Source organism: Microtus oregoni, unplaced genomic scaffold (genome assembly GCF_018167655.1).
Source record: "Microtus oregoni isolate MIOR12 unplaced genomic scaffold, Mior012 000055F_ref0000237, whole genome shotgun sequence".
Classification (NCBI taxonomy): domain Eukaryota; kingdom Metazoa; phylum Chordata; class Mammalia; order Rodentia; family Cricetidae; genus Microtus; species Microtus oregoni.
In genome coordinates, this window is record NW_024543831.1 from 13,757,482 (window position 1) to 13,785,392 (window position 27,911).

The 27,911-nt window shown below is 48.1% G+C and overlaps 3 protein-coding genes across 4 annotated transcripts in view; 2 read left to right on the forward strand and 1 right to left on the reverse strand.

The window, feature by feature from the left end:
* Nucleotides 1–281: 281 nt before the first annotated feature.
* Nucleotides 282–11,920, reverse strand: Snx33 (sorting nexin 33). The gene is made up of 2 exons (XM_041638606.1): nucleotides 8,810–11,920; nucleotides 282–1,708 (listed from the first exon to the last, which is right to left on the reverse strand). The coding sequence occupies exons 1-2, from the start codon at nucleotides 10,278–10,280 to the stop codon at nucleotides 1,455–1,457; spliced, it is 1,725 nt and encodes a 574-aa protein (XP_041494540.1). The 5' UTR covers nucleotides 10,281–11,920; the 3' UTR covers nucleotides 282–1,454.
* A 7,449-nt stretch (nucleotides 11,921–19,369) lies between these two features.
* Nucleotides 19,370–20,377, forward strand: Imp3 (IMP U3 small nucleolar ribonucleoprotein 3). The gene has a single exon (XM_041638563.1). The coding sequence runs from the start codon at nucleotides 19,446–19,448 to the stop codon at nucleotides 19,998–20,000; it is 555 nt and encodes a 184-aa protein (XP_041494497.1). The 5' UTR covers nucleotides 19,370–19,445; the 3' UTR covers nucleotides 20,001–20,377.
* A 5,413-nt stretch (nucleotides 20,378–25,790) lies between these two features.
* Snupn (snurportin 1) overlaps nucleotides 25,791–27,911 on the forward strand; it is a 28,517-nt gene continuing 26,396 nt past the window's right edge. For both annotated transcript variants that reach the window (XM_041638585.1, XM_041638584.1), the window contains exon 1: nucleotides 25,791–25,867. The gene's annotated coding sequence lies outside the window, so the exon portion shown is untranslated. The remainder of the gene's footprint in view (nucleotides 25,868–27,911) is intronic.

Sequence of the window (27,911 nt, forward strand, 5' to 3'; positions counted from 1 at the left end):
ATAGGCAAATACACACACACACACACACACACACACACACACACACCCTGAGGCACAGGCAAACAACAAAGAGGCCCAGGTCTGAGGAAGCCATGTAGCCAGCTGGGGATATAGGGCCTTCTACTGCCTCTGACCGTCATAGCCTTACTCCTTTGTTTTGAAGTTATGAATTAATTTTTAGACCCATCAAGATCACTGAATCCAGTCCAGTGGGGGCGTTTTGGGTTCTGTTCTCCCTGCAACCCTCACTGTTTCCAGGACTCAGAAAGAAAGGGCTGTACTTCCGTTACAGAAACTGTAAAACGTTTATCAAGAAAAGAGAGTCAAGCAGCAGGACCCGGGAGCAGAGCATGACATCCCAGGAAGGCAAGGGGGCACAGGGTCACTTCCCAACAGCATGCTGCTGGGCCACATCCTGGCCTAAGGGGAAAGGGGCAGTATCTCCTGGAGGATGTAAACATAGGTGAGCCTGCCCAGGAGCAGGGGGTCTAAAGTCCCCAGATTCTTTCTTTCAAATTTTCCACTGTGCAATGAGAAGGATTTAAGAAGACCAGCCCACAGAAGCAAAGGCCACTGGGAACTGGGGACCGGGACCTGCTAGGAGAATAGGGAATTACTGCTAGTAACTTTCGAGAGTTCCCTCCAGGAAGGCACCACCAGGTCAGTGCTCTGTGGCTTGAGCATCTTGAGCCCACAGAAGGGAAAGTTGCTGCATAGTGCCCTAATCAGTGAGGGGGGGGTGTCCCCCAACCAGGATGGGGGACCTGGTTAAGACTTATAGGAGGGAGTTGGCCTGCAGTCCCTCCTGCAGAAGCATGGGTGGGGCAGGGAAAGCCAGGGACCAAGGAGCAAGGATGATCCCTCCCTCCGTCATGCAGATCACAACCCATGGAAAAGGTAAGGAAGAGGAGACTCAACACCGGTCCTCTCCCCAAAATGTCCTCCACACCATTTACTGTCTTGTAGGTCCTTGTAATTCTTCAAGAGATTTCTGGTATGTCACCTACTCCATGGAATGCCCCCGGACCAGCAGAGTTCTGTGGTCCCTTCAAGGAGTTTCCATGAATTCTTAAGTGGCATTGTCACACTGCACTGACTGATATCCAGGGGCTCCTCCAGGACAGGCATGTTCCAGCCTTGGTCACCAATGTCTCAGCCATGGCCACAGCAGTTCGTGGAGCCCAGGGAATGAACAAGGTGTGGTGGCCAGGTGAGCATGCACTATAGGCTCCAGAGAAGTCTGCTCTCCAGGGACTGACCAGCAGCCCAGACTTTGGCTCAGAGGACTCCTACCTCCAGTCACCCATCTTAAAGTGAGGGAAGACTTCTCCAGGGGTACCAGGACTTCTCAAAAGTCCCTTCTCTTCTAACAGGCCACTCCTCACCCACTCCTCAACACCCACTGCTAGGAGCAGGGAAGCCTGGAGTGGGGTGGACCGCAGCGGCCAGAAGGGTCAGAGATAGTCATACATGCGCAGCGTCTTCTCCAGCTGCTGGCCCACCCGCTGGTAGAAAAGGATCTGCTGGCGCAGGTAGCTTTGCATCATATGCTTGAAGTCAAGCTCACGGCGCTGGTGGAAGTGGTTCATCTCGGCCTGCAGGGCAAAGCCTACCACACGGCAGCGCCTGCGAATGCCATCTGCCTCTTCCTGAGCCATGCGGCCCTCATCACTCATGCGCTGGCTTTCCTTCACCTTGGCAAAGGCACCTGGCAGGACAGAGCACAGGACAGGCAGGTTATGGCTTGGACCCCTCCTATTCACTCACTCCCTGTACATCCCTCTAGTCTCACAAAGGCGAAGGACACCCCAGATGGCCCCACCCAGACTTCCTCCTGAACCCACGAAACTGTCTCCCTCAGGACATCACAGGCCTCAACGTCTCCTATTTCAGCTTTAGCCTCTCTCTTCCATGTACCCTGTGATGTCAGAGACTTTCCAACCTTCTGTATCTCAGCTATCACACTCTAGCTGGCTGGCTTCCCTGAGGTGTGAGCTGAGTGAGTTTAGGGACTGTCATGTTCATCTGTTCCCCAGGTCCCACAAGGTCTGGCCAGGCAGATGTAGACACATCTGCTGAACTGACTCATCTCATCCCGGAGCTGCTAGGACAGTGACATCCTCCTTAATTTCAAAGTCTATCTCACAGCATCCAAAGATGCTCCCTGAGCTGGATGCTGTGTCTGGCTCTACACTGCCTGCGGATGGCAGTCCACCCCCATTCCCCTGCCTAGGAGGCCTCCAGGAGTTGGATCTTGCAGATGTGACTTCCACAGTGACACCATGTCCAACCATTCCTCCCAGTTCTTTCCTATCTTACCTCTGCCTGCTGGATCTCTATCCATAATTCAAGGGCTGGATCAGGTTCTACTTCTACACCAAAGTCTCCCCGGCGCCCCAGGCAGAATGCCTCCCAATGCACCTGTCCCTGGCCTGCTATCACACAGCTGATCCTGCACAGCACTTCAGAAGCCACCTGGTAAGGCTCTGTTACACACAAACCCCGTCCACTCCTCACCCCTGTCCCCATAGAACCAGAGGAGACTGTGATGATAAGCAGGTGACAGATGGTTAGAGAAAGGGGTAAACCTGGGCAGGGGCCTTAATCCGGAAGAACTGAACCGAATCAACAGTTAATGGATTCAGTTTTGAATAAAAGGCGGGTGACTAACTTTGCCTTTAAGCCAGTTGCTGAGGAGGTAGTGGGTCCATACACAGCACTCACTCTCAAAGGACAAAAGGGAGTCCTTAGTGCAAGGGAGCCCTCATCCCATTTTTTTCTTTAGTTGACTGGCTTTTTTTAAAAAGAGTTATTTCATTTCTAATTGTTTGGACGTTGGGAAGGAGAGTTCGTGCACATGAGTGGCAGTGGAGGCCAGAGACGTCAGATCCCTCTAGAGCACCCTAGCCCCTCAGAGTTACAAGCAATAGTGAGCTGCCTTACATGGGTGCTGGAAACTGGACTTGGGGACTCTGTAAGAGCAGCACACACTTTTAACCACTGAGCCATTTCTCCAGCCCTTCTTTTTTTCTTTTTGAGACAGGGTTTCTCTGTGAATCAGTCCTGGCTGTCCTACAACACACTCTGTAGACCAGGCTAGCCTCTAACTCACAGAAGTCCATCTGCCTCTGCCTCTCCAGTGCTGGGATTAAAGGCATGCGCCAACACCACCCATCTTTCCAATCCTACTTTAATTTGATTAAAATTTATTTTATTATTTTGTGTGTATAAATGTTTGCCTACATGGATGCCTATGGATCATGTGTGTGCCTGCTACCCATGGAGGCTAGAAGAGAACATCAGATCCCCTGGAGTTATAGGTAGTTGTGAGCCACCATGTAGGTGCTGGGAGTTGTACCTGAATCCTCTGGAAGAGCAGTCAATACTCTGAATTTCTGAGCTATCTCTCCAGCCCTTCTTTTGTTTTGTTTTTGTTTTGTTTGAGACAGGGTCTCTTGTAGACCAAACTGACCTCAAACACATGTATTACTATATTTGGTTTATGAAGACTGAGTCAAGGGTCTCGTGCATGCTTGGCAAGCACTCGGAAAAATCTCCACCAAATAAGATACATTGCCAGCCAGTTCTCACTCAAGTTGTCAGAAACATTCAAAATGCACTTCCTTGGCACTTCCTATATGCCAGGGCTCTGCATGCTGGAAGTAACTCCAGATACCTTTATCAGAGGCAACATCTCTATCAGCTAGCAAGAGCGGGGCTAAATGGTTACTAGTGGCATTTTATACAATGCCTCAATTTTGGAGAAAGATGCTTCCATGGTACCCAAAAGAAATCGGGAGCTCTCAGCTTTCAGCTCACTCAGGCCTCTGACACCTTCCCTCTGTTATCACAGGCCTCCTGCTCCATACTGACAGTCCAGCACGGTCCTGGGCTTGATTCCCAGCGCCCATATGACAGCTCATAACAGCCCCAAATGATTGAATACCCTCTTCTGACCTCCACAGGTATCAGGCATGTATGTGGTACACAGACATATATGCAGGCAAAACACCCATTCACATAAAAAAAATTAAAGAAAGATGTTATGCACACAGCCTTGATGGGAGATTAAAGCCCCTTTTGTTGATGAGATAATGGCCCAAGTGGCTAGAATGAGCCTCCTACAATCAGTAGGTATCCAGAGACCGGCAGGGCTGGGGAAAGAAAGAGAGGCAAAGGCCCCAACTGTGCTTTTCATCTGTGGTGGTTTGAATGAGAATGGTCTCACGAGCTGGCGTCTTGGAATGCCTCATCTCCAGTTGAGTGAGAATGGTCCCCTAGGCTCACTCCGGGAATGCCTCACCTCCAGTTGGTGGAGCTGTTTGGGAAAGACTAGGAGCTGTGGCCTCATTGTAGGAAGTGTGTCACCTGCGTGGGCTTCACTCTCTCTTCCTCATGCTTATGGATGAGACGGAAGCTCTCAACTCCTGCTCCAGCACCATGTCTGTCTGCCTGCTGCCATGCTCTCCGTCATGACGATCATAACCTATTACCCTCTGAAACTGTGAGTCCCAATAAATTCTTTGATAAGTTGTCCTAGTCTTGGTGTCTCTTCACAGCAATAGAAAAATAACTCTGACACCATCATTTCCCCACCTGGTAACTGAGACCAGGGGACAGCTAAGGAATCCACCGGAGCAGGCGGGGCTATTAAGCCTGTTAAGAACACCAGGACTCAGTCTAAGATTCCTTCAGGGTTGCCTCCTGCCCCGGCACACTAGATCCCAGGAATGAGGAGTGAGGACTAGGAGTCTATCTGCTGCAGAGCCCGAGGGTTCCAAGCACAGTACCCACCCTCCCCCACTTATCTAAATTTGGGGGCAGGAGATCTGAGTCCTAGGACCAGCTGTTCCACCTGCAGGAAAATGCTGGTTGGCTGGACGGCAAGTGTCTCCTCTGGTAAATGGGACAGAGCTGATGCTGCTGAAGACCGCTTATAACAACGAGCCTCAAGAGTTTCCACATCTGTAAAAAGTGACAATGACAGCACGAGCTCGACAGCAACTGAGGTTTAATTCAACTAAAACGCATAAAATGCCAAAGCCTGCACCTGCCATAAACAAGGATTCGGAATGCTTCAATATGCAAACTGCCTCCAAGAATGTGCGCATGCACATTCATGTGGGTGGAGGAATGCATGCACCACGGTACACGTGTGGCAGTCAGAGGGCGATCTTGGGTGTCAGTCATCACCTTCTAGTCTGCTTAAGACAGAGTCGAGGTGCCGGGCGGTGGTGGCACATGCACACTTTTAACCCCAGCACTTGGGAGGCAGAGGAGGCGGATCTGTGTGTGTTCAAGGGCAGCCTAGTCTACAAGAGCTAGTTCCAGGACAGGCACCAGAGAAACCCTGTCTCGAAAATTTGTTCGCTGCTGTGTATGCCAAGCCCAAACTTCTGGGTGATCCCCTGTCTTCACTTTTCTTTGCATCAAAGAAACACTATGTTTAACTGCTGAGCCTGGCTTTTGTGCGGAATTTAAGCTCAGTTCCTCAGACTTAAACAGCAATTGCTTTACCCATTGAGACATCTCTCCAGGCTGCGAACTGCTTTTCTACCCAAGGACTCACAGCAATTACCAGCCCATGGTGACTCATGGCAACATAATTCTCTGTTATAAAAGTTTTGAAGATCCAGGTGTGGCAGCACACACCTTTAATTCCAACACTCAGGAGGCAGAGACAGATGGATTTCTAGAAGCTGGAGGCCAGGTCAAGTTCCAGGTCAGTCAAAGCTATGTAAAAACAAAATGAAAAAGCATACAAGCCGGGCAGTGGTAGCGCACACCTTTAATCCCTGGCACTCAGGAGGCAGTGGCAGCCAGGTCTCTGTGAGTTTGAGATCAGCCTGATCCCCAGAGTGAGTTTCAAAACAGCTAGGACTACACAGAGAAACCCTGTCTCAACAAAACAAAACAAATAAACAAATAAATAGAATAAAGAGTTAAGACTAGCTTGAGGCACAAAGCAAGAACCTGTCTCAAAAATGGAGCAGCAGTTGCTGCTGCTCCTGGTGCTGGAAAGATGGTCAAGCACACTTGTTGCTCTTGCAAAGAACCAGAGATCAGTTGGCAGCTCACGACTGCCTGTAGCTCCAACTCCAGGAGATGCAACACTGGCTTGCAACACTGGCTTCTGGACTATATGGGTACCCTCACTCATATTCATGTATCTATCTCCAAACACAGAAACAAGCTGATACACATAATTAAAAACAAAGTTGGAGGAGGAGGAGAGCAGCAGCAAGCGCTGCTTAGGTGAAGAAAGGATTGCATAAGGCTCAACCTATCTGTCCCCTAGTCAAGAGCTTGCACCAACAGGAACTGCCCCTGCTTTAGCTAAGCCACGAGCTCCATGGTCCCTCAAGGATGCTCTGTAGTCCCAGACCTGCGGGGGTACACAAAGTACACAAACTGAGGCAGTGCTAGACTAGAAAGCCCAAGCCTTCTTTCTTCCTCCTTTTCCTTTCGCACCATTGACCAGTTGTCCACGCCTTGGGCAGTTCTCTCCTCCATCTGCCTGACTCGGGAAATCCCAACATACTTAGCCCCTATACCGACTCTGCCTCCAAATCTCCTCAATGCTGCTTATCTGTGAAATTGAAGGGGCTGCACCAGCTACTTCGTGCGACTGCGTCGGATCGATCCCTGAGCCTGCTCGCTCTGGGCAGTCAATTATCCTTTCTGTGACAGGATAGCAATTACTAGGTTTTTCTTCCCCCCAAATGCTCAAGTTGACAGAATATACCGGAGAGCTCAGCTCAGCTCCAGGCAGACTCCACATCAAATCAATGGAGACAGGGGAGAGAAGTCTCCAAGATCACCCCATAGATGAGGTCTCTCAAAGCCCTGTTTCTTGACTCTCCATCCTGGGCCTCCCCAAACTTGTCCCTCTCATGCTCACCATTTGTTCAACTGTCTAGATGTGACAGACAGAATCCCGTGACCTAGGACTAAACGTCCCGTTACTTCTCTGAGGAAAGCCTCTATCTACGAGGCCAGTACAGGATGTTCTCCAGCTGCAGCTTCCAAAGCCTGCGCAGTCTGTCTCAGACCAGCTTCAATCCCTCCTCACACTCACTCCAGATTAAGGACAGAACTCAGCACTCAGAAGCAGGGCTTACACAGCATGGGGCAGATACAGGCAGCAGAAGAAACATCTTAAGGGGAGAGTGAGACGCGGCTCTCCTGTCTGCCTATCTGAGGTAGAAAGAACAATATAGCTTTTTTCCCCTTCTTCGACGAGCCTGGGAACACTTGGTGTGTGCACACGTGGTTGCCTTCTTGCTCCAACTATGCCCTAAGTGAGAGTTTCCAGCCACTGCGTTGGGGTAGCTGTTTAATCATGGTGCCCAGCCCTTTGCTGCCCACACAAAAACATGCCATCCAAGGAGCTGGTTGAACCAGCTTTCCCAGGCCCAGTACAGTGTGTGGTTCCACTTCCGCACAGGGAGGCACCTGCCCCTGCCAGGCCGGGCCCTTGCTCTGAGTGCAAAGCCAGATCCACAGAACCAGCCTAAGGTACCAGGCAGGCCTTCCCCAGAAGACTCTACCCCAAAGGCCTAAAAGACTAAGGTCCAGGAAGGCAAAGGCCCCTCCCAACCAGGGACACAGGCAAACTGGGAGCAAAGTTGGGCTGGAACTCAGGCTCTGAATCCCTAGGACTGAAAGGAAGAGAAAGTTAGGTGGAGATGCAAGAGTTCAACAAACAGAAGAGGAAAAGAGAAAGGTGAAGGGGGAAAGCTGCCTGGCAGCTAGAGCTCTGACAACCATCTTCATGGTTGAGGACAGGGGCTTGAGAGCGGGGGTAATGTATATGCTGTTCCCTACATTCAAACCAGAGGGCTGCCCAGAGTAAAACTCCTTGACCTCAGGGCCTAGGGTCCTGGGAGCCAGCCCCACGCCCCGCATCTATTCTTCCAGAGTTACCAGCCCCAGGGAGAACCACACCTCTCTCTTGGCAAGTTCCTAAAGTTTCTGAACTCAGTCACCTGCTAGGTCAGCCCCTGACTCAATTCTTACGCAAGAGAAAGACAGCTTGGGCAGGGAAGACAGACTGACCCACGTGCAGAGCCTTGGACCCCCGGTTCTATTGCCCCCTGCCCAGCTTGGTGCCCCACGTGACCCAGCATGAGTCACTTCGCTGGCAGTTCCTTAACAGCAGCAACAGGCAGGGGCTCATCCTGCCCCTCCCCCACACAGGGGGCCGTGAGAACTGAAAACACAACGGGGCCTGGGAGGTGGCCAATATAGATATGTCCTTGGGGATCTGGAAGGAGGAAGGAATAGCCCCAGCCACAACCACTCTGCTGTGGACACAGACTTGTGCGAAATGAGGAGAGATCCTCCTGCACAGATAGGGGCTAGCAGACAGGGCAGAGCGGGAGTCTAGGCTCAAATGCTTCTAAGGTAGGAGCTGAGCCTATGAGAGGGTAAGACAAGCTGCAGTCCGCTCTTACCTGTGTCTGTGTCTTGGTCCTTCTTAAACCCGTGGGTTCGTACACGGCAAAATCTGGGATCTGGGATCTCTGTGTTCCCAGAACCCAGGGTGCTACCTTGGGGTCCCATGCATGATTGGGTAAATGAGACACAGGAAGAACAGAGCGAACAGGAAAGTATGCACAGAGCTCAGTGAGAACAAAGACCAACCCTGTCCACACCATTCTTCCGCCTACTAGAGAATCGTCTCAATATATTTGTTGAGCCCGCGATGGAGATGGAGACAGGAAAAAGTGATGAGCTGTTCATCGTAGTACAGGCGGTGCCCATATTCCCAGGGACCAGCAGAACACCACATTCAGGAAGGGCTTACCTTTTTGCAGATGGATAATGTCAGGAAAGTTGGAGAGCAGGCCCTGGTAGAGAGACAGTGTGTCAAGCATTTGGAAGAGGTCATTCTTGGGCTGTTCAGCAAACATCTCACCAACAGTTTCATAGGTCCGGCCGGTATGAGAAATGGCATTGTTGAGGGCCTCAGAGCTAAAGGGAGGATCCATCTGGAAGGCAAGGCTAATGGCCTGGAAGGCATTTCCTAGCTTCTGGAATTCCTTGCGGAAGCCTCCCACGTGCTTCCGCACCATCTCCGACGCCACGGTGCTAAGTTGTAGGACGCATTCGTCCATCTTCCTACTGAAAGTCTTGAATGTATCCACCCGGTCCTCTACGTCTTGCAGATCCTGGTGCTCTGTGGGGATCTGGAAGGTGAGCAGAAAGCTGGCCCCCACCATCTCATCCCTCTCTGCCCGACGTTTACCCATCTTCCACTGCTTGTCATCTAGACAGCTGAGGAAATGCTGGAAGCCCTCATACTGAGAGAGCACAGGGTGGCTGGTCATGTGGTCCATCCAGAGGATGAGTCTCCGCTTGCGTTTCTCAATGAAGTCCTCCTCAAAGCGCCCAGTGGCCTGCTTCTCGGGCAAGTGGGGCACAGAGATTACAGTGAACTTGTGTAGAAGGCGATTGTAGAGCCAGTCGAAGTGTTTGTAGCGCCGGTAAACAGGTGAGCCAGCATGGGTGGGTGTGAGCTTATAGGAGATGTAAGTTTTGATGCCTTTGAACTTGGTCTGTTTGGTGGGCTCCTCTACGGAGCAGGCAAATGGGTGGGGGTTGGCCTTCCACTGAGGGCCACGAGGGCCCATCACAATGGAGTACGTCTCAGCAATCTTGGCCATCATGGGCACATCACCAAGAATAAAAGCCTCTACTCCAGAGCGCACAAAACACGAGAAACGATTGAGGTTACGTCCCACCACACTGCCCCTCTTGGAAGATGCCAAACTGTCCTGTCTTTCCAAGGGTGCCTTCGGTCGGAAAGCCATATGCTGGCTGGGGTAGGCACCTGGGTAGGAAAGGTTAAGTGGAGGGTGCCCATTGGTACCTAGACCACCAGCCCTTGGCTCATCTACCACTGTGCATCCATCATCCCAGTCATCCCAGTCATCATCATCATCCTCTTCAAAGTTTCCTTGTTGATTTGGGAGGACATCACTGCCCCCACTCTTGACTGTGTTGGTCATACTAGGGTTGGTATACAAACTCACTTCGGTGTCCAGGGAGACTGCAGAGTTGTTGGCATAGTCCACATGGTTGGTGCTGATGCCAGGACGGACAATCTCAACGTAAGAAGCAGGGAAGAGCCCTCTCTCCCCACGGCTGTTCTGCCCCTGCAGCCATCCATCCAGTGAGGTCTCACTGAAGATAACCAGGTCTTCATCCTGCTGGATGCTGATTTCCTCCTTGTTCTCACTGTGGAAATCATAGAGGGCTCGGCCTTTCAGTGCCATGGCTAGGCTACCGGACAAGTCAAGATTAGAAGGGAAATGCCTTGCCCAGACCCAAGATGGTCAGCAGGGTGTCCAAAAAATGTACTTGCAGCTCAAAGTCCAGTACAACTTACTCAGACCCTCAGTCAGGGTCTCAGCATGCACAAGATGCTGTCTAGCTGCCTTCTCTTCAAAGAAATGTCCATGGTCCAGAAACAGCCTTATCCAGCCCTGGCGTTATCTACCTGTAAGCAGGGAGATGTTAGACATGGCCACAGTCTTTTATCTCTCCCCTAGCAGTCCCTGAGATGGGGGGAGTCTCTCCCTCCTCTTACACCAAGTAGAAAAGTCAAATGGCCTGGAGAAACTAGCTCTGCTAGAATAAGAATGCGGCAGACACTTTGCACTAGAACAATGTTGTACAACGACGACAACAACAAAATCAGCCGCAAACCACGGTCCCAGGACGCAAGCAGGGTTCTTTCTGCCTCCCCGGCTCCCGGCTCCTTCTGGCTGCTCCGGCTTTGGGAGGCTCTCACATTCCTCTAAGATCAGTTCCTTCCTCCTTCCTTTCTCCTCCCGCGCCACCGCGTCTTCAGGAATCCAGAAAATCCAAGAGGGGCAAGAAGAATAACAGCAGAGTCCTGAACCAATTCCAAGGGTGGATGTGTCCAGCCTCCAAACGAGCCAGGCCGGGAAAACAAGGGCCAAAGCTTGCACAACCGGCCAGTAACTACACGACCTAGGGGGCGCGACCCCGCCTCGCCTGCTCTGGTGCCCTCTTCCCGCCCTGCAAGTGGCTAGCCCCTACCCCCAGAGAACAAGGGGCGCGACAATCCGCTCAGAGGATCTCTCTCTCTCTCTCTCTCTCTCTCTCTCTCTCTCTCTCTCTCTCTCTCTCTCGTTTGCCTAATTCCTCAGCAGTTTCGGAGTACTAAACTGACCCCATCCCCTGTCCAGAAGTAACACTAATGGAATCCTCCACCATCACCACCCTCACCACTGTCGTGCCAGCAAACACTCAACAGTAGTTGGTAGATGAAGTTCCATCGAATAGATGGCGCGGCCGGCTGTTTGTTCGTCCGTCCAGCAGTTCGTTCTCTGCGACGCCTTGTTGATGCCGCCCGAGAAGGATAAGCTGAGCCGCAGCCTCCTGCCTCCTTCTCACCCCGCACTTGCAGCCCCTCAGCGCTGCCTGCGGGAAGTCAGGTCCAAAACAAAACAAAAATTAAAAAAAGAAAAAAAGGAAAAAGAGTCCAGGAGGTGGCGTCCCGAGGAAGGAGGGGAAAGCAGTAAGGGGAGGTGAAGGGTGGGGAGAGCGGGAGGGAGGTAAGAGGGAGGGAAAGCAGGCTAGGGAATTGAGCAAACTCCACAGCACTTCCGCGCGTCCTGGCGAAGCAGGGATCACGCGGCTCCGCCCTCCGAGGCCAGGATGCCACCGCCGGCTTTCCGTCCTCTTTCCTTCTGACGGGCGCCCTCCCTCCCTCGAGTGGCGGGGATCTGGGAAGTGGACTCGGGAGGCGGGAGCTGCAAGCTTTCAGCAGCGGAGTAGCCGGTGTCGAGAGCCACCTCTCGCCCGGGTTGGAGCACCGCGCGGGGGAGCTCGCCAGCCGCCGCGGGGCTTCTCCTGGACTCCATCACCCGCCTGCCTTTTCCGTGACGCAAGTGCAGGACAACTCCAAAGTTTGCCGAACGCTGAGTGGCAAAGAGGGAGCTAAGGGCTGGGAGAGCCGCGCAGGCTGTCGGGGAGCAGAGCTGTGGATTACACTTTTCCAGCTTCCTTTCCCGTCTCGCTTGCCCCTAGGAGTCTAGGGATTAGCACAACGGGATTGTTCTCAGAGGCGAGGCAGGGGACTGTGCAACTCTGGTGTCCCGCAGGGGATACCCGGTGCTGCGAGCCTGATTGGTCCGGGAGCACCTCTGCCTTGGTTTGGGGTGTGGGGAGACTATACTTCTGCAGTGGCAAGGAATAAGTTTAGGCACAGGCGAGTTCTGGGTTTCTTTGCCCTTTCGCGGAAATTGGATCTTCCATTCTGGCCAGCAACACCAAGGAGAAGGCGTATTCTGGTAGATAGCCTCTAGACGTTCAGGATTTGACCCTCTAGTTTATGCCTAACGTGGTGAACTGATTAAGAAGGAAATGTGCTAAACTCTGGAGCGAATAGCACAACGGTTGGATTCCTGCCCCGCCCCTCTGCTCTTTAATTCACCCAAACTGCCTCATTCATTAAATTATATATTCCAAACAATAAATTAACCGAGTACCGATAATTTGCCAAACCCCTGGAAAGACAACAAAGTAAGAAACTGTGCTTATCTTTTGGACACTCATGGTAGTATCTTCACAGGTAGACAAGATGTTCCTGTCTAATGTGGCCAGGACTGTGGAAAATGCATGGGAGGGCACTGCCTCAGCCTGAGTGGCACACCAATCAGGGACCTTCTCTTTTTCTTGCCTACGTCTGAGGTTACAACAAAGACTGTAGCCCACACCTCTTTCTAGGCTGAGTCCTGGAGCCTTGTTTACTCCCCTACCCCACCCCCAGCTAGAGCTTCCTACCTCCCCATTCTAGTCGCGCTCTTTGCAGATTTACTGGGATAAATTCGTGCTGCTAAAGATTGGTACCTTTGAGTCGGGCAGTGGTGGTGAACTCCTTTAATCCCAGCACTCACAGGCGGATTTCTGTGAGTTGGAGGTCAGCCTGGTCTACAGAGAGAGTTCCAGAACAGCCAAAGATACACAGAGAAACCCTGTGGGTCGGTGGGGGTGGTGGTGGTGATGGTGGTTATAACTTTAAAATAAAATGGGACCTTTGGCTGTTTTAAGGGATGTGATTCTCAGACCTCTGGCTTCAAAACTCATTTTCATTGATACAGTCTGGATTTGACTCCCTGTGAAGATGAATACATAGCTGGTGGTGGCGACACACTTGCAGGACTGAGCAGGAGGATCCTAAGTTTGTGGCCATCACAGTGGGAACTAAGGCAAAACAGCTACTCCAAATTAGTGCATCTTTTAAGTTCCATTTTACAAATACATTTTTTTACTTCCATTTTGAAATTAAGTCATTCTTAAAATATCTAGGCTGATTTATTTCATCAGTCCCTCTTTCAATCCCATGTCTCTAAGCAGCCGTTGTTTGCTTATCTAGCATTGAAAAATTCAAAATCAACACAATTAACATTCAGGATCCAGATTCCCTGTGTATTTTTCATCTCTATGTGGCTTATTCTTTTTATTACTTTACTTCTCTATTTAAAGACTTTATTATTTTTAAACTATTTCTTTCCATATTGTCCGTATCTTTTTTTCCCCTCTTTCTTAAGTCTATACACATTATAAAGGGAACTGAAACCTGTTTAGTGGTTTTGCTGTCTGACCTCTTTTGCTTCGTATCTCTAGTCTCTTTTTTTTTTTTTTTTTTTTTTTTTTTGGTTTTTCGAGACAGGGTTTCTCTGTAGCTTTGGTGCCTGTCCGGAACTAGCTGTTGTAGTCTAGTCTTTTTTGACAGCACAAGCAAACTTTAGACTGCTAAGCTACACCTAGATCCTTTGGCTGTTCCCTACCCCCCCTCCAGTTGTGAAAGACAAGCCTAAAGCTCACAGCCAGGTTGCAAGTGCATGGCCAGGAACTGCATCCAGCCTTCCTAGGGGAGGAAGCCAGTACCTGGGCTGCTACAAACTTGCCTTTTTTTATTTACTGCTATCACACCACCTGAACGGCAGTGCCTCTTAAAGGAGCCCTGTCCTTTTTCTTTTTTCTTTCAGCTTTCTCAGGCCCTACATGGAAATATGGCCCCTTGTTGGGTGTCAAAATATTGTTTTGTTTTGTTCTTAAAAAACTCTTTACTCTTTTGACTCTTTTGGAGGCCCACCACCCAGTTCCCAAATAAATCGTATCCTTTCTTATAAATGCCCAATCTTAGCTTGGCTTGTTTCTAGCCAGTTTTTCTTAAATTATCCCATCTATCTTTGCCCCTTTCTCTGTTTCTGTATATCTTTTCTTTCCTTCTTTTCCGTGTCTGGCTGAGTGGCTGGGTGACTAGCCCCTGGAGTCCTCCTCTCCTCTCTCCTCGTTCTTGCTCCTAGATTTTTTTCTTCCCAGATTTCTCTTTCTATTTATTCTCTCTGCTGCCATCCCTGCCTGTCCTTTCTCCTGCCTAGCTATTGGCTGTTCAGCTCTTTATTAGTAGATGGGCACGGTAACACAGAGTTAAACAAATGCAACATAAAAGAATGCAGCACATCTTTGCATCATTCAACAAACGTTCCACAGCAAAGAAATGTAACACACCTTAAATTAATATTCCACAACAGTGGTGGGACAAAGACTGGGGCAAAGGAAACCTGGGAGACCTTTGGAGGCAGACTAGACTAGAATGATGATCACATATTTGAAGATATATTCTCAGAAGCTGGACATGGTGGTAAACGCCTGTAATTCTAAATTTGGGAGGCTGAGGCGGCAGTACCAAGAGAGCTAAAATGGGGGGAGGGGCTGGAGAGATGGCTCAGGGGGGCTGGAGAGATGGCTTAGTGGTTAAGAGCATTGCCTGCTCTTCCAAAGGTCCTGAGTTCAATTCCCGGTAACCACATGGTGGCTCACAACCATCTGTAATGAGATCTGGTGCCCTCTTCTGGCCTGCAGGCATACACACAGGCAGAATAATGTATATATAACAAATAAATAAATAAATATTTTTTTTAAAAAAAGAGAGAGCTAAAATGACCAGGCTTGGTGGCATGTGCCTTTAATTCCAACACTCTGGGGGCAGAGACAGGCAGGTCTCTGTATATTTGAAGCCAGTCTAGTCTACAGATTAATTTCAAGGCCTGCCAGGACTATGGAATGAGAACCTGTCTCAAAACAAATAAATAAGCAAACAAGCAAACAGGAGGTAAAATGACAGAAACAAGCATGAGGAATGGGGAGGGAACAGTCCCTAAAACCTTTAGGTAGACGTACTACTTAAAAGACAATAAAAACAAAAAAATAGAAATCTTCTGATATTTGTGGCCACCAATGAGGACATTTTATGAGGGGCTGCTTTGGGCTCTTTTTCCATCTGACAAAGTTTATCTGTTCTCATCATTCCCTCCTTTGAAGTAACAATGCTAAAATCATTTAGGAACCAGACCAGGGATTAAAGCCTACAAACAGTTTTGGCATTTCTTTAGCCTCCAGTTAGGACATTTTTAAAAAAAAAAAATTTTTTTTTCTTCTTCTTTCCTCTTTCTGTCTTTGTCTTTTCTATCTCTATGTGTATGTATATGTTTTGTTTTGTTTTGTTTTTAAAGTTAGGACATTTTTAGCTCATGACTGAGGATACAGATATTGACTGAGGTCCTGTCTCTAAACTGCCTGTCCCATCTTTATCTCCCAGCCTCATCGTTCCTGCCTGAAAATGCGGCTCTGAAAGCCATTTAGGAAATTGGGATGTTTCTTATTACATTTATTTGGTGTGTGTATGTAGGCCAGAGAACAAGGGAGTCTGTTCTTTCCCTCCAACATGGGGTTCCAGAGATGAATGGTCAGGCTTAGCATCTTTACAAACCAAGTTATCTTTTAATACTGCCAATCACCCTAGAACCTTTTATTTTATTTTATTCTATGTATTTATTTTTGGTTTTTCGAGACAGGGTTTCACTGTAGCTTTGGAGCTTATCCTGGAACTAGCCCAGGCTGATCTTGAACTTACAGAGATCTGCCAGCCTCTGCTTCCTGAGTGCTGGGATTAAAGGCATGTGTCACCACTGCCAGCTTTTTTTTTTTTTTTAACAGAGTCTCACTATGTAGCCCTTGCTAACCTGGAACTCACTATGTAAACTAGGTTATTCTCAGACTCAAGGAGATTCACCTGCCTTTGCCTCCCAAATCTTGGGATTAAAGATATAAACTCTCCTACCCTAAAAACAACAACAACAAAAATACACACATACATACACACACAAAGAAAACAGGACTTCTCTATACAGCCCTGGCTGTCCTAGAACTCTATTTAGATCAAGCTAGTCTTGAACTCACAGAGATATTCACCTGCCCTTACCTCCCCAGTGCTGGAATTAAAATCATTCAGCTCTATTTGAACTTTTTGGTTTTTCGTGACAGGGTTTTGGAGCCTGTCCTGGCACTTGCTCTGTAGACCAGGCTGGCCTTGAACTTACAGAGATCCGCCTGCCTCTGCCTCCCTATTTGAACTTTTTTTTTCTTTTTTTATTGAGAAAAGGAGAAAAAAAAAAACAAGTTTCCACCTCCTCCCAGCCTCCCATTTCCCTCCCCCTCCTCCCCCCCTACGCCCCCTCCTCCCCCCCTTCTCCCCCTCCCCCCTATTTGAACTTTTAATAGATGTCTCCAACCTACCATCTACAAAAGGGGCTTTCTGATCTTGCCCATCCCCAAATGTTCTCTGCTTGTATCTTCTTTCTCTATATCGGGTGATTACATATATATATATATATATTTATATTTATATTTCCCATATATATATATATATATATGTAGCTAAACTGTTGGGATGTAAGAAAAAATCATCCTCGACTCTTCTCATCATTTTGTCATTTCCCTTTTACAAGCATCTTAGTACTGCTTTTCTGGCTCAGGTACCTTCTTTCTGATCTGACCTGGATGGCTACTGTAGCCTCCTTATGTTTTCTGTGCACATGCGTGCATACACACACACACACCATTGTTCCTTATACAACAGTCAAGGTGATCTTTGAATTTCTTTTTTCTGATTAAAATTTTTATATTGCCGAGTGGTGGTGGCGCATGCCTTTAATCCCAGCACTCGGGAGGCAGACGCTGGCGGTTCTCTGTGAGTTTGAGGTCAGCCTGATTTACAAAAACTAGTTCCAGGACAAGCACCAAAGCTATACAGAGAAACTTTGTCTTGAATAAACAACAAAACAAAAAACAGAAAAAAAATAATATTTTTATTTATTTTGTGTGTGCTGCAGTGCATGTCTTAGAGGTCTGAGACAGCTTGAGATATTCAGTTCTCTCCTTTCACCATGTGGATCCTAGGGACCAACCTCAGATCATCAGACGTGGCTGGTTTTTGTTATTGTTCTCGTTTTTCCCCAGGACAAGGTTTCTCTGTGTAGCCCTGACGATCCTGGAACTCTCTCTGTAGACCAGTTGTTGGCTTGAACTCATAAGAGATCCCCCTGCCTCTGCCTTCTGAGGGCTGGGATTAAAGACAAAGGCATGCACCACCACTGCCTGGAACAAGCATTTTTAACTGCTAAGCTGATTACCTCAACTCCCTTTAGAGTCTATAAAAAGCTTGGAGTGTATTTCCTTGTAGGGCTGGGATGTCTGTAGCTGGAGCTAGCTCAGCAGTTAAGAGTGTGTACTGACTTGGTGAACATGTCTGTCTGTACCACATCTGTACAGAGCTTTTTATTCCAGGCCCTGAGGATGACGAAAAGGAAAGGGGGACAGTAAATGTCTCTCTGGGCTACAAGAAGAGTGAACTCTTCTGTCCCTGGAACTTTCTTGCATGGATCGCTTAGACTGACATCAAACAGAGTCCATCCATTGACTGCTAGGCTGGTTGCAAGTTCAGGGATTTGGAGAAGGAGAAGACAGGAGAGGAGAGAGACCAGGGAAAGGGCTGACATTGCAACCCCAATGAAACCGCTTTGAGGTTTCTGTACCAGAGATGCTAGATCTGTGCAGACCTGGAAACCAAACCTTAACCGATGCAGACTATTCTTTTTTTTTTTTTAAAGATTTATTTATTATGTATACAACATTCCTTCCATGCATGTTTGTATGCCAGAAGAGGGCACCAGATCTCATTATAGATGGTTGTGAGCCACCATGTGGTTGCTGGGAATTGAACTCAGGACCTCTGGAAGAGCAATCAGTGCTCTTAACCTCTGAGCCATCTCTCCAGCCCCAGACTATTCTTTGATAAAGATGAGGGACAACAACCTCAGCTGGGAAATGGGGATTGTGTGCCATGGCATCAAAACGTGAGGTTTGGTGGGGTTTGGTGGGGTTTGAAGGGATTTGAAGGGGGAAGGACCTATCAGGGTGGGAGTTCAGTAGAAATTTTTTATCTTAGTTCTGCTTCTGTGATTTCATAAAGGAACTGTGCTGGAAGATCTTCTGGAGCTTGGGGGTGTCAAGCAAACTTGCCAGACAAGGTATTTTCACACGAAAGGACTAGGACTTATATTTACACCGAGTTTCTCATATTCGGTGGACATCATTCACCACTGAGGACTGTCAGAAACACAGAACCTCCGGACCGACCTGAGTAACATAGAATCGCCTGTAAAATAGGAACCGGGAGTAGTGAAGCTAGCCTTTTATTGCACCATTCGGGAGGCAGAAGTGGGTGGGATCTCTGGGTTCGAGACCAGACTGGTGTACCTGAAGAGTACCAGGACAGGCAGGGCTGCATACAAAGACCCTATCTCTCAATAAAATAAAAATAAATATGATGACCGTAGTGGCTCATGCTCGTAATCTCAGCGTTCTGGAAGACTGAGGCCGGTTGGATTATGGCGATTTCGTGACTGGCCTGGGTTACCTAGGGAGAGACACACTATCTCAAAAAAGTAAAAGCTAGATGTCAGGGCTGCTTCCCACCCTGATTCCATGCGTCTAGGAAACGACCAGGAAACGGGCATGCCATAGGTTTGGCGCTGCTCAGTACTATTTGTCAAGGAGAGAATTCCTTTCCCAGATCAGTGATAGACTCGATGCTGGCCGGGGTGGACTTTTGGCCAGTCCTAGGGACCGCTGGCGCGGAGAAATTCGCACAGTTCTAACCCATCTTTTAGCAGAGTAAATTCCCTCAAAAGCAGTCACTCCGCTCTCCCGAAACTGACGTTTGCAGCTCTTGAAGGAAACTCTCTTGGGAGTCACCAAAGACCGGTACCTGAGATAAAATTGTTGAAGAATTAGGCGACGTGACAGCCCCGTTCCCCGCCCCTCCCCACCCGCGGCTACGAGCGCAACCGCCTTCGCAGGACACGCCCTCCCGACCTCCCTCTGGCCTTTCCCCCGACAGGAAGTTCCAAGTTGGACCAATTAAAAAATGGAATGGGGGCGTGGTGTTCAGCTTTCTTTTTATTGGCTCAGAGGAGTGGGCGGCAGGGCTCTTCCCGCGCCGAGGCGGAAGTTGTGCTGCGTTCTCTGCGTGCTTTCTGCTTTCTCGGGCTCTTTCCACGATGGTGCGGAAGCTCAAGTTCCACGAGCAGAAGCTGCTGAAGCAGGTGGACTTCCTGAACTGGGAGGTCACCGACCACAACCTTCACGAGCTGCGCGTGCTGCGGCGGTACGGGCTCCAGCGGCGCGAGGAGTATACGCGCTACAACCAGCTGAGCCGCGCCGTGCGCGAGCTGGCGCGGCGCCTGCGCGACCTCCCCGAACGCGACCCGTTCCGCGTGCGCGCCACGGCGGCGCTGTTGGACAAGCTCTACGCCCTAGGCCTGGTGCCCACGCGCGGCTCGCTCGAACTCTGCGACTCCGTCACAGCCTCGTCCTTCTGCCGCCGCCGCCTGCCCACTTTGCTCCTCAAGCTCCGCATGGCTCAGCACCTCCAGGCTGCTGTGGCCTTTGTGGAACAGGGTCACGTCCGCGTCGGCCCTGACGTGGTCACCGATCCCGCCTTTCTCGTCACTCGCAGCATGGAGGACTTTGTCACTTGGGTGGACTCGTCCAAGATTAAGCGGCACGTGCTGGAGTACAATGAGGAACGCGATGACTTTGATCTGGATGCCTAGCGAGGATTCTCCGCGTGGCAACTACAGGTCACTGACCCGGGGATGGGAGGAATCGCCCTTTGTGTTCCGGGAAATTTTCTTCGAATTTGAACTGATAATTAAATGACTGTCTTAGGAGTCAGTGAGGAGCAGTTTTGTATTGCACTGGGGATTGTTAGCTGCTAGTGCCTTAAACTTGGTAGTGCAGAAGCAGGACGTTACCCCTTTCCTCCTTTGCTTTATCGTCTTGAAATAGGACTGAACAGATGGAGAATTGGGGTTAAGTTTTTTTGTTGCTTTGTTTTTATATATAAAGTGGTGCAACTTGAATGTTAAGTGTTCACTCTCTCATTTAAAGAAATCTTTAACTTATGCCAATAAATGCCCCTACCACCTTGTTAAGTGTAAATATTTGTCTTCTTACCTAGGTTTCTATCTAGCCATATCTATTGATCGTACAAGCTCATGAACCCTAAGAATGGGGATGGGATTGTAGGCGTGAGGTCTGCAGCGGGAGCCTCACGTGGAGTCTGCACGGTGTTGGACAAGCTGAGCAGATTTGTCACCAGCCCTTTTCCCGGAATGAATGTTTTGGCAGAGTTTTTATCCACAAGACTTCCTGTTGATAGTCCAGCCCCAGGAAATACCATATTAAAGGCCTGGAGTGTTTGCTTGCCTAAGGAAATGATCACCCTGTAGCTTGGCCAGCTAGTGGTTAGAAGTGATCTGGGAGGTTCCTGAAAACATGTTCTTAGGAGTGGTAAAATGTGTGTTTAGTCTTATGTGCAAGGTCATAGGTTCGACGTTAACCCTAACTGCAAAAACGAAGCAAAAAAACAAAACAATAGAATTGGTGAAGAGAGAGAATCAAGTTTTAGCCCAGACAAAATAGAATACAGAACGCATCCTATTAAGTTCATTTTTGGGGTGAGAGTGCTTTTATTTTTCACAGGTTTTGATATACAACTCAGGCAGGTCTGGAACTTGAAGTGATCCTCCTGCCTCAGCGTCTCCAGTGCTGGGATTACAGTGTGCACTGATAAGGATTTTTTTGTTTTTCGAGACAGGGTCTCATTGAATATTCCTGGCGGCCCTGAGTGCTGGGATTAAAGGTGTGTACCACCACCGCCCGACAAGGCTTAGGTTTTATGTGTTTTCTCTACTTCACTAGGTGGAGGCATTAAGGTGCCAGGTAAGATGACTCAATGGGAGAATTCTTGCTGCTCAGCCTGACAACCTGAGTTTATTCCTAGAATCCACATGTGTGGTGTGTCGTGTGTATTCACACAAAATAAGTTAAAACAAGCAAACAATAAACAGGGAAGGTATCATGAGATGCTTCCAAATATTAGATCCAGTTTTTTTTTTTTTTTTTTTTGTTTTTCGAGACAGGGTTTCTCTGTGGCTTTGGAGCTCGTCCTGGAACTAGCTCTGTAGACCAGGCTGGTCTCGAACTCACAGAGATCCGCCTGCCTCTGCCTCCCGAGTGCTGGGATTAAAGGCGTGCGCCACCACCGCCCGGCTTAGATCCAGTTTTAAGTAGGTAATATGTATTAACCTATATAACCCTTCCAACAACCCACTTACTCTCCACCTTTCAGATGATAATGGAAGATGGGTCAGAGTATTTGATTGCATAATAAATGAATTAGGCTACTCCCTTTTAAGAGACTGCCAATGTCAGCACAGCCAGGTTTGAAAAGGTATGTGAGAGTCTCAGCTTGAGTTTCCAAACCAGTAGCAATAGTAGGCAATGACTGGTCTCAACAGAATGCTATATAAAAAGTTAGAGCTGGGGCTGGAGAGATGGCTCAATGGTTAAGAGCATTGCCTGCTGTTTCAAAGGTCCTGAGTTCAATTCCCAGCAACCACATGGTGGCTCACAACCATCTGTAATGAGGCCTGGTGCCCTCTTCTGGCCTGCAGGGGTACATGTAGGCAGAATATTGTATACATAATAAATAAATAAATATTTTAAAAAAAAAGTTAGAGCTGGTGTGGTGTCCACTAAGTATCTGGGAGGTGATGACAGGAAGAACACTGCAAGTTTGGGGTCAGCCAAGGCTACTCAGCTAGACTGTCTCAAAAAGCAAAACAAAAGGCTGAAGAGATGACTCAGCAGTCAGGAGTACTAGCTGTTTTCCCAGAAACTACAACAGTTCCAAGGGCTCCAGTGTCCTCCTCCAGGCATGCACACGGCACATAGACATACTTGCAAGCAAAATGCCTCCCCACACAAACACACAAAAAGGTTGATGTGGTGTTGTGTGCCTTTAATGCCACCACCTGGGAAGTGGAGGCTGAAGGATCAGAAATTTGAGCCCAGACTGGGTTACAGGAGACCATTTCAGAAGAGTGGTAGAGGTAAGATCAAGTGTCAAAAAGAGAACACGCCTCTGGGGAGTGGATAACAAGGTGATACTCGGGGCTGGAGAGATGGCTCAGTGGTTAAGAGCATTGCCTGCTCTTCCAAAGGTCCTGAGTTCAATTCCCGGTAACCACAACCATCTGTAATGAAGTCTGGTGCCCTCTTCTGGCCTGCAGACATACACGCAGACAGAATATTGTACACATAATAAATAAATATTTAAAAAAAAAAACAAGGTGATACTCAAGGTAAGTGGTGGTAGGAACAGAACTGGAACTGTGTGTGGCACAGTCCTTTGATTCTGTTCGAGGCCAGTCTGATCTACAGAGCGAGTTCCAGGACAGGTAGGGTTACACAGAGAAACCCTGTCTCAACTCTCACCGCTGCTGAAAGTGAGAACAGAGAAATGGCTCAGATGCTAGGAGCCTATTCTACTCTTACAGAGGACCAGTTTGTCAGACTTAACTATCCATAAATCTAGCTCCAGGGGCATGAAATACCTCTTGTCTCTTCAGGCATCCGCACTTGTGTATACCCACACACACATAAAATAAATACTTCTTAAAGAATGAAGAATGATCTGGAGAGATGGCCCAGCTAGGATGTTTGGTTGTTATAAATAACTTGGGTATTCACCAGAGAAGACCGCTGAGACATAGGTTTAAGCCAATAGAAAGTATTAGCCTACCAGCGACTACATTGGGTGCTTGGGATCCTGGTGTAGCCCCCAGACCTTTCTCGGGGTGAACTTTTGAACACAAAAACCATGTTCCGGGTTGACACACTTCAGTTAAAAAGAGCAGCCAGAAGCAGTACTATAGAAGCCAATAAAACAAGGTTATTTCACTTAGAGATGTTCCCGGAACGATGGACTTTGATGGATTACGTCTTTGTTTTTACTTTGACTGGTGGTGCTATGTGCTGTTTTATAGCATGAATTGCACTTCCACTATGAAGTCAGTTGTGCTAAGGTATGTGACCCTGTTGGCACAGAGAGAGAGTTCAGCAGTTCAGAGCACTTGTTTTTCTTGCCGAGAAAGTTAAGGTTTGGTTCCTAGCACCCATACGGTAGCTTGTAACCATCTGTAATGCCAGTTCCAAGGATTCGATTCCTCCTTCTGACCTATGTGAGCATCAGCCATACACACGGTACACGTACATATATTCAGGCAGACACTCATACACATAAAATGAGAGTAAATAAATCTAAAAAAATAATAGCTGTGGCCACTTTGCCCAGAGGTATTTATAGCATCTCTTAGCAACAGTAGTCCATTTATGTCTTTTTATTCATGCTTGCTATACAAACACTGTATCACTAAGTTATAACCTAGTTCTTTTGCTTTTTTGTTTGTTTGCTTTTTGAGACAGGGTTTCTCTGTGTAATATTCCTGGGTATCCTGGAACTCTATTGTCATAGCCACACGGGGTGACATCTGTCATAGTAAAGCAAATGCAAGATAAACGTGGCGTATTCTGGATTCAGTATTCACTGGGCTGCCCTCCTGGTACTATCCTATGTCTCTGTATTTCTTTCATATCTGTTCTTCTTGCCTAATAACATTTCTAACCCACATGTTCCTACCCTGGAGTGTACGAACTCATATAGAGGCTGGACCCTCTATATACCAGGCTGGCCTCGAACTCACTTTTGAGGGGAGTCTAGGCTATAGAACTAGACCCTATCTCAAAATAAAAGCCAAAGTCTAAAGCTGGGTGGGTCCAAGCACTTTCGCTTAGAATTTTTGTCAGTTTACTTTGAGACAGAATCCCATGTGGCCCAGGTTGAATGCCTATCCTCCTGCCTCCACCTCCCAAGTGCTAGGGTTATAGTCCAGGGTCACCACAACCTGATTCCTGGTTTATTTTTATATTTTTATACATGTATATTTTATCACCTTTTTCTTTTTTTTTTAAAGTCCTGGATGTATTGGAACTATCTCTAGATCAGGCTGCCCTTGAACTTACAGAGATCTGCCTGTCTCTGCCCCCCAAGTGCTGGGATTAAAGGCGTGTGCCACCATCGCCCGGTTGTCCCTCCTTTTTGAGGATGGGCTGAGTTTATGTTTTACACTCTGTAAGTTTCTAATATTTAATGCAGGAGTTTAATATTTATTCATCAAATAAGGAAAAATTTAAAAACAGGGTCTCCATACAATTTTGGGTGCCTGGAGCTCCCATGCAAAAGGATGGTGTTATATATCCAAGAGATAGGCATCTTGTTTTTTTTTTTTTTTTTCTCTAATTTTGAGTGTTTTGCTGGCAATGTGAGCTGCCTTGTAAGTGCTAGGAATTAAATCTGAGTCTTCTTTGCAAGAGCAACAATTGCTCTTAACAGCTGAGTCATCTCTCCAGTCCTCATCCTGGATTTGTCAAGACTCAACATGTACCAACTTTTGATAGCTTGTTTCTATTGTATAGTTATGATAGTAATGGGTAACTTAGTTCTGTGACAGCCAAACATTCAGCAAATTAAAACGGTTATCAAGAGCTGTGTGGTGGCGCACACCCTTAATCCCAGCATTTGGGAGGCAGAGGGAGGGGCATCTCTGAGTTTGAGGCCAGCCTGGTCTACAAAGAAAGTCCAAGGACAGCCAGGGCTTTTACACAGAGAAAACCTGTCTTGAAAAACAAAAAACAAACCCCAAAACCTACAGAGAGTGGGTCTCATGTAGTCCAGACTGGCTTCTAGATCGCTATGTAGTGGAGGATGAACTTAAACTTCTGTCCTTCCTGCTTCTATCTGCCTACCTCCTGATGCTGGGATTACAGGTAGGTGCCACTACAAATTTATGTGGTAAGCAAGTAGTGGTGACGGGTTTTTTTGTTTGATTTTTTTTTTTTTTTTTGGTTTGGTTTTGGTTTTTCGAGACAGGGTTTCTCTGTAGCTTTGGAGCTGGAACTCGCTCTGTAGACCCGGCTGGCCTCGGAACTCCAAAGGGGTTTTTATTTTACACCCTAGCAATAATCTTATCGTGCAGACACTGTTTATTGGTTTTACTAGGATCTGTGAACGCTAACTAACAAGATCCAAGCCAGGTTCCTTTCCACGCAGTTAGAGGGGGGAATGGGGAAAGAACATCTTTTAGTTCGAAACTTGAATGCCATTCAGAAAACCACACAAGCAAGACAAAGGCAAGCTGTGGGCGCAATGCTAGAGCTTGGGCAGACCCGGAAAGGTGACGGCCACGAAGTCAGGGCTTTGTTGGCCCAAGGACCCGGGACAAGTTTGTGCTCAGGAGTGAAGCCTCTGCTTCGCTAGCCATCTACGCAGAGTTCGGAACAAACACCAAACCAAATCTGTTAGCCCTTCCCGGCGCATAAACACCAATCCCGTACTCAGGGCGGAAGTAATGGCCTGTCGCCACTCAACTCCCGCGATGCACCACGGTCACCACGGTAGGCGGAACCGGAAGTTTGGTGTGCCACTCCTAAGGGGGGCGGGTCTAACTCCGCTAGGGCGGCTAATTGGTCAGTTCGTGGAGGCGGAGGCTGCGTGCGCGACTGACTCCTCGGTGCGGTAAGTCTTGAGCTTGGCCCTGTCCGCTTCCTGAGACTTAGCTGTAATTTCTTCCGATCGCCCAATACTTTGCCTTTCCAGTTGCTACGTGGAGAGGCCAACTAGTCTAGGATGTCGGGTTTGGCCATATTTCTGCCGTTGTATGCAAGGGAATCTGACCTGAACTCATGAGGAATATTATTGTGTGGCAGGGTGAGCTAGAGATAGATGACCCCATCAATAGAGAGAGACAGTCGGGAGGGAGTAGTGACAGGGAGGACGGCAGAGTCCACGGCCGCCTTGAGGGAGCATATGTCAGACTAGGGAAGAGGCTTCCGTGGGCCTTACACTCGGGAGTTCGTTTCCTTCCTCAGTCTTACTGCCATTGCAGGCGTGTGCCACCCTCTAGTGTACCGTTAGGGTCGGTTTCAGTGGCATACTACTGAGGATACCTTGCGGGGGGGGGGTGGAGCTCAGTAATTATCCTAATATTCCCAGTTGTATATTACAAATATTTTGATACACAACCTTAAATTCATACTGATAGTATTTCACTTAACCCATTTTCTAAAAGAAACACTCTTAATGTCTTAAGGATATATAAAAACAGCTTGCTGCTGTCTTTCTTTTTCTTTTTTCCTCCTGGGTTTCAAACCCAAAGCTTGGTCCAAATTCGGTGCATACTGGGCAAATGCTCTACCAACGGAAGTATATTCCCATCCTTTTTTCCCCGTTTATTTTTTTAAAATATTTATTTATTATGTATACAATATTCTGTCTACATGTATGCCTGCAGGCCAGAAGAGGGCACTAGACCTCATTACAGATGGTTGTGAGCCACCATGTGGTTGCTGGGAATTGAACTCAGAACCTTTGGAAGAGCAGGCAATGCTCTTAACCGCTGAGCCATTTCCCCAGCCCTCCCTGTTTATTTTTATGTGTCATGTATGCACATTTAAAAGAAAGCGTGTATGGGTGTTTTGCTTGCATGTCTGTGCGCCACATGGGTGCACTGCTGGGGGGAAAGAAGAGGGCTCCAGTTCCCCGGAACTGCTTTACAGATGCTCATTAACCACTATGTGGAACCCGGGCCCTCTGGAAGAGCAGCCAGTACTCTTAACCTAATAGCTAAAAAGCTGAGCCATCTCTCCAGTCCTCTCCCACCCTACATCCGGTCTCTCCTCCCTCCCTTTTAATGAGATAGTTTTTTCTGTAGCTCAGGCTGATTGGAACTTGGTGAAATCCTCCTGTCTCAACCTTCCAGGTTTTGGATAACGTGGGCACGCTACCACAACCAGCTAGAAGGTTAATTTTGCAAGCTGGAAACAGTTGGTGACAATGTAAAGTTATTCCTCACTGCAGAACTGTGTACTTAAATGGTTAAAGTTGTGAATCCATGTGTATTAACCTCACTCCACCCTCCCGGCCAATCAAAGCCAAACACTTGACACTGAGCTCCAAAGCCAGCTGGGATTGAAGAACTGTGAATTGAACCAGGAGCATTGCATGCAATGGAAACACTTCTCTATTGAGCTATAATTCCAGCTACCCCCTTTTAAAAAAGATTTGTAACTATATGTATGCACCATGTGCTTGCCTGGAGAGGCCAAAAGACAGCCTCAAATTCGTTGTGAGCCACTGTATTGGTGCCAGGAATTGAATCCAGTTCCTCCGCAGGAATGACAAGTGCTCCCACCCCCTGAGTCATCTCTACAGCCCATTTGTTTTTTGAGGCGGGGGTCTCAATAGTCCCATACTTATCTAGAATTCCCTGTGTATTCGTGGCTGGCCTTGAACTACTGATCCTTCTTTCCTGCCTTCATTCCCTTGTGCTGTGATTTTAGGCATTAGTGAGCCCGGTCCCACCTAATTTTCACTTTTCCTTTTCTTTCCTCTCCTTTCTTTTTCCTAAGATAGGGTCGTGCTAGGTTACCCAGGCTGGTTGTGAGCTTATTCTGTAGCCCAGCCAGGCCTTTTAATTTGTCATCCTCTTCCTTACCCTGGGGAGTAGATGAGATTGTGAGATTACAGGCCTGACTCACCACAGTTCTGTTTTTGTTTTGGA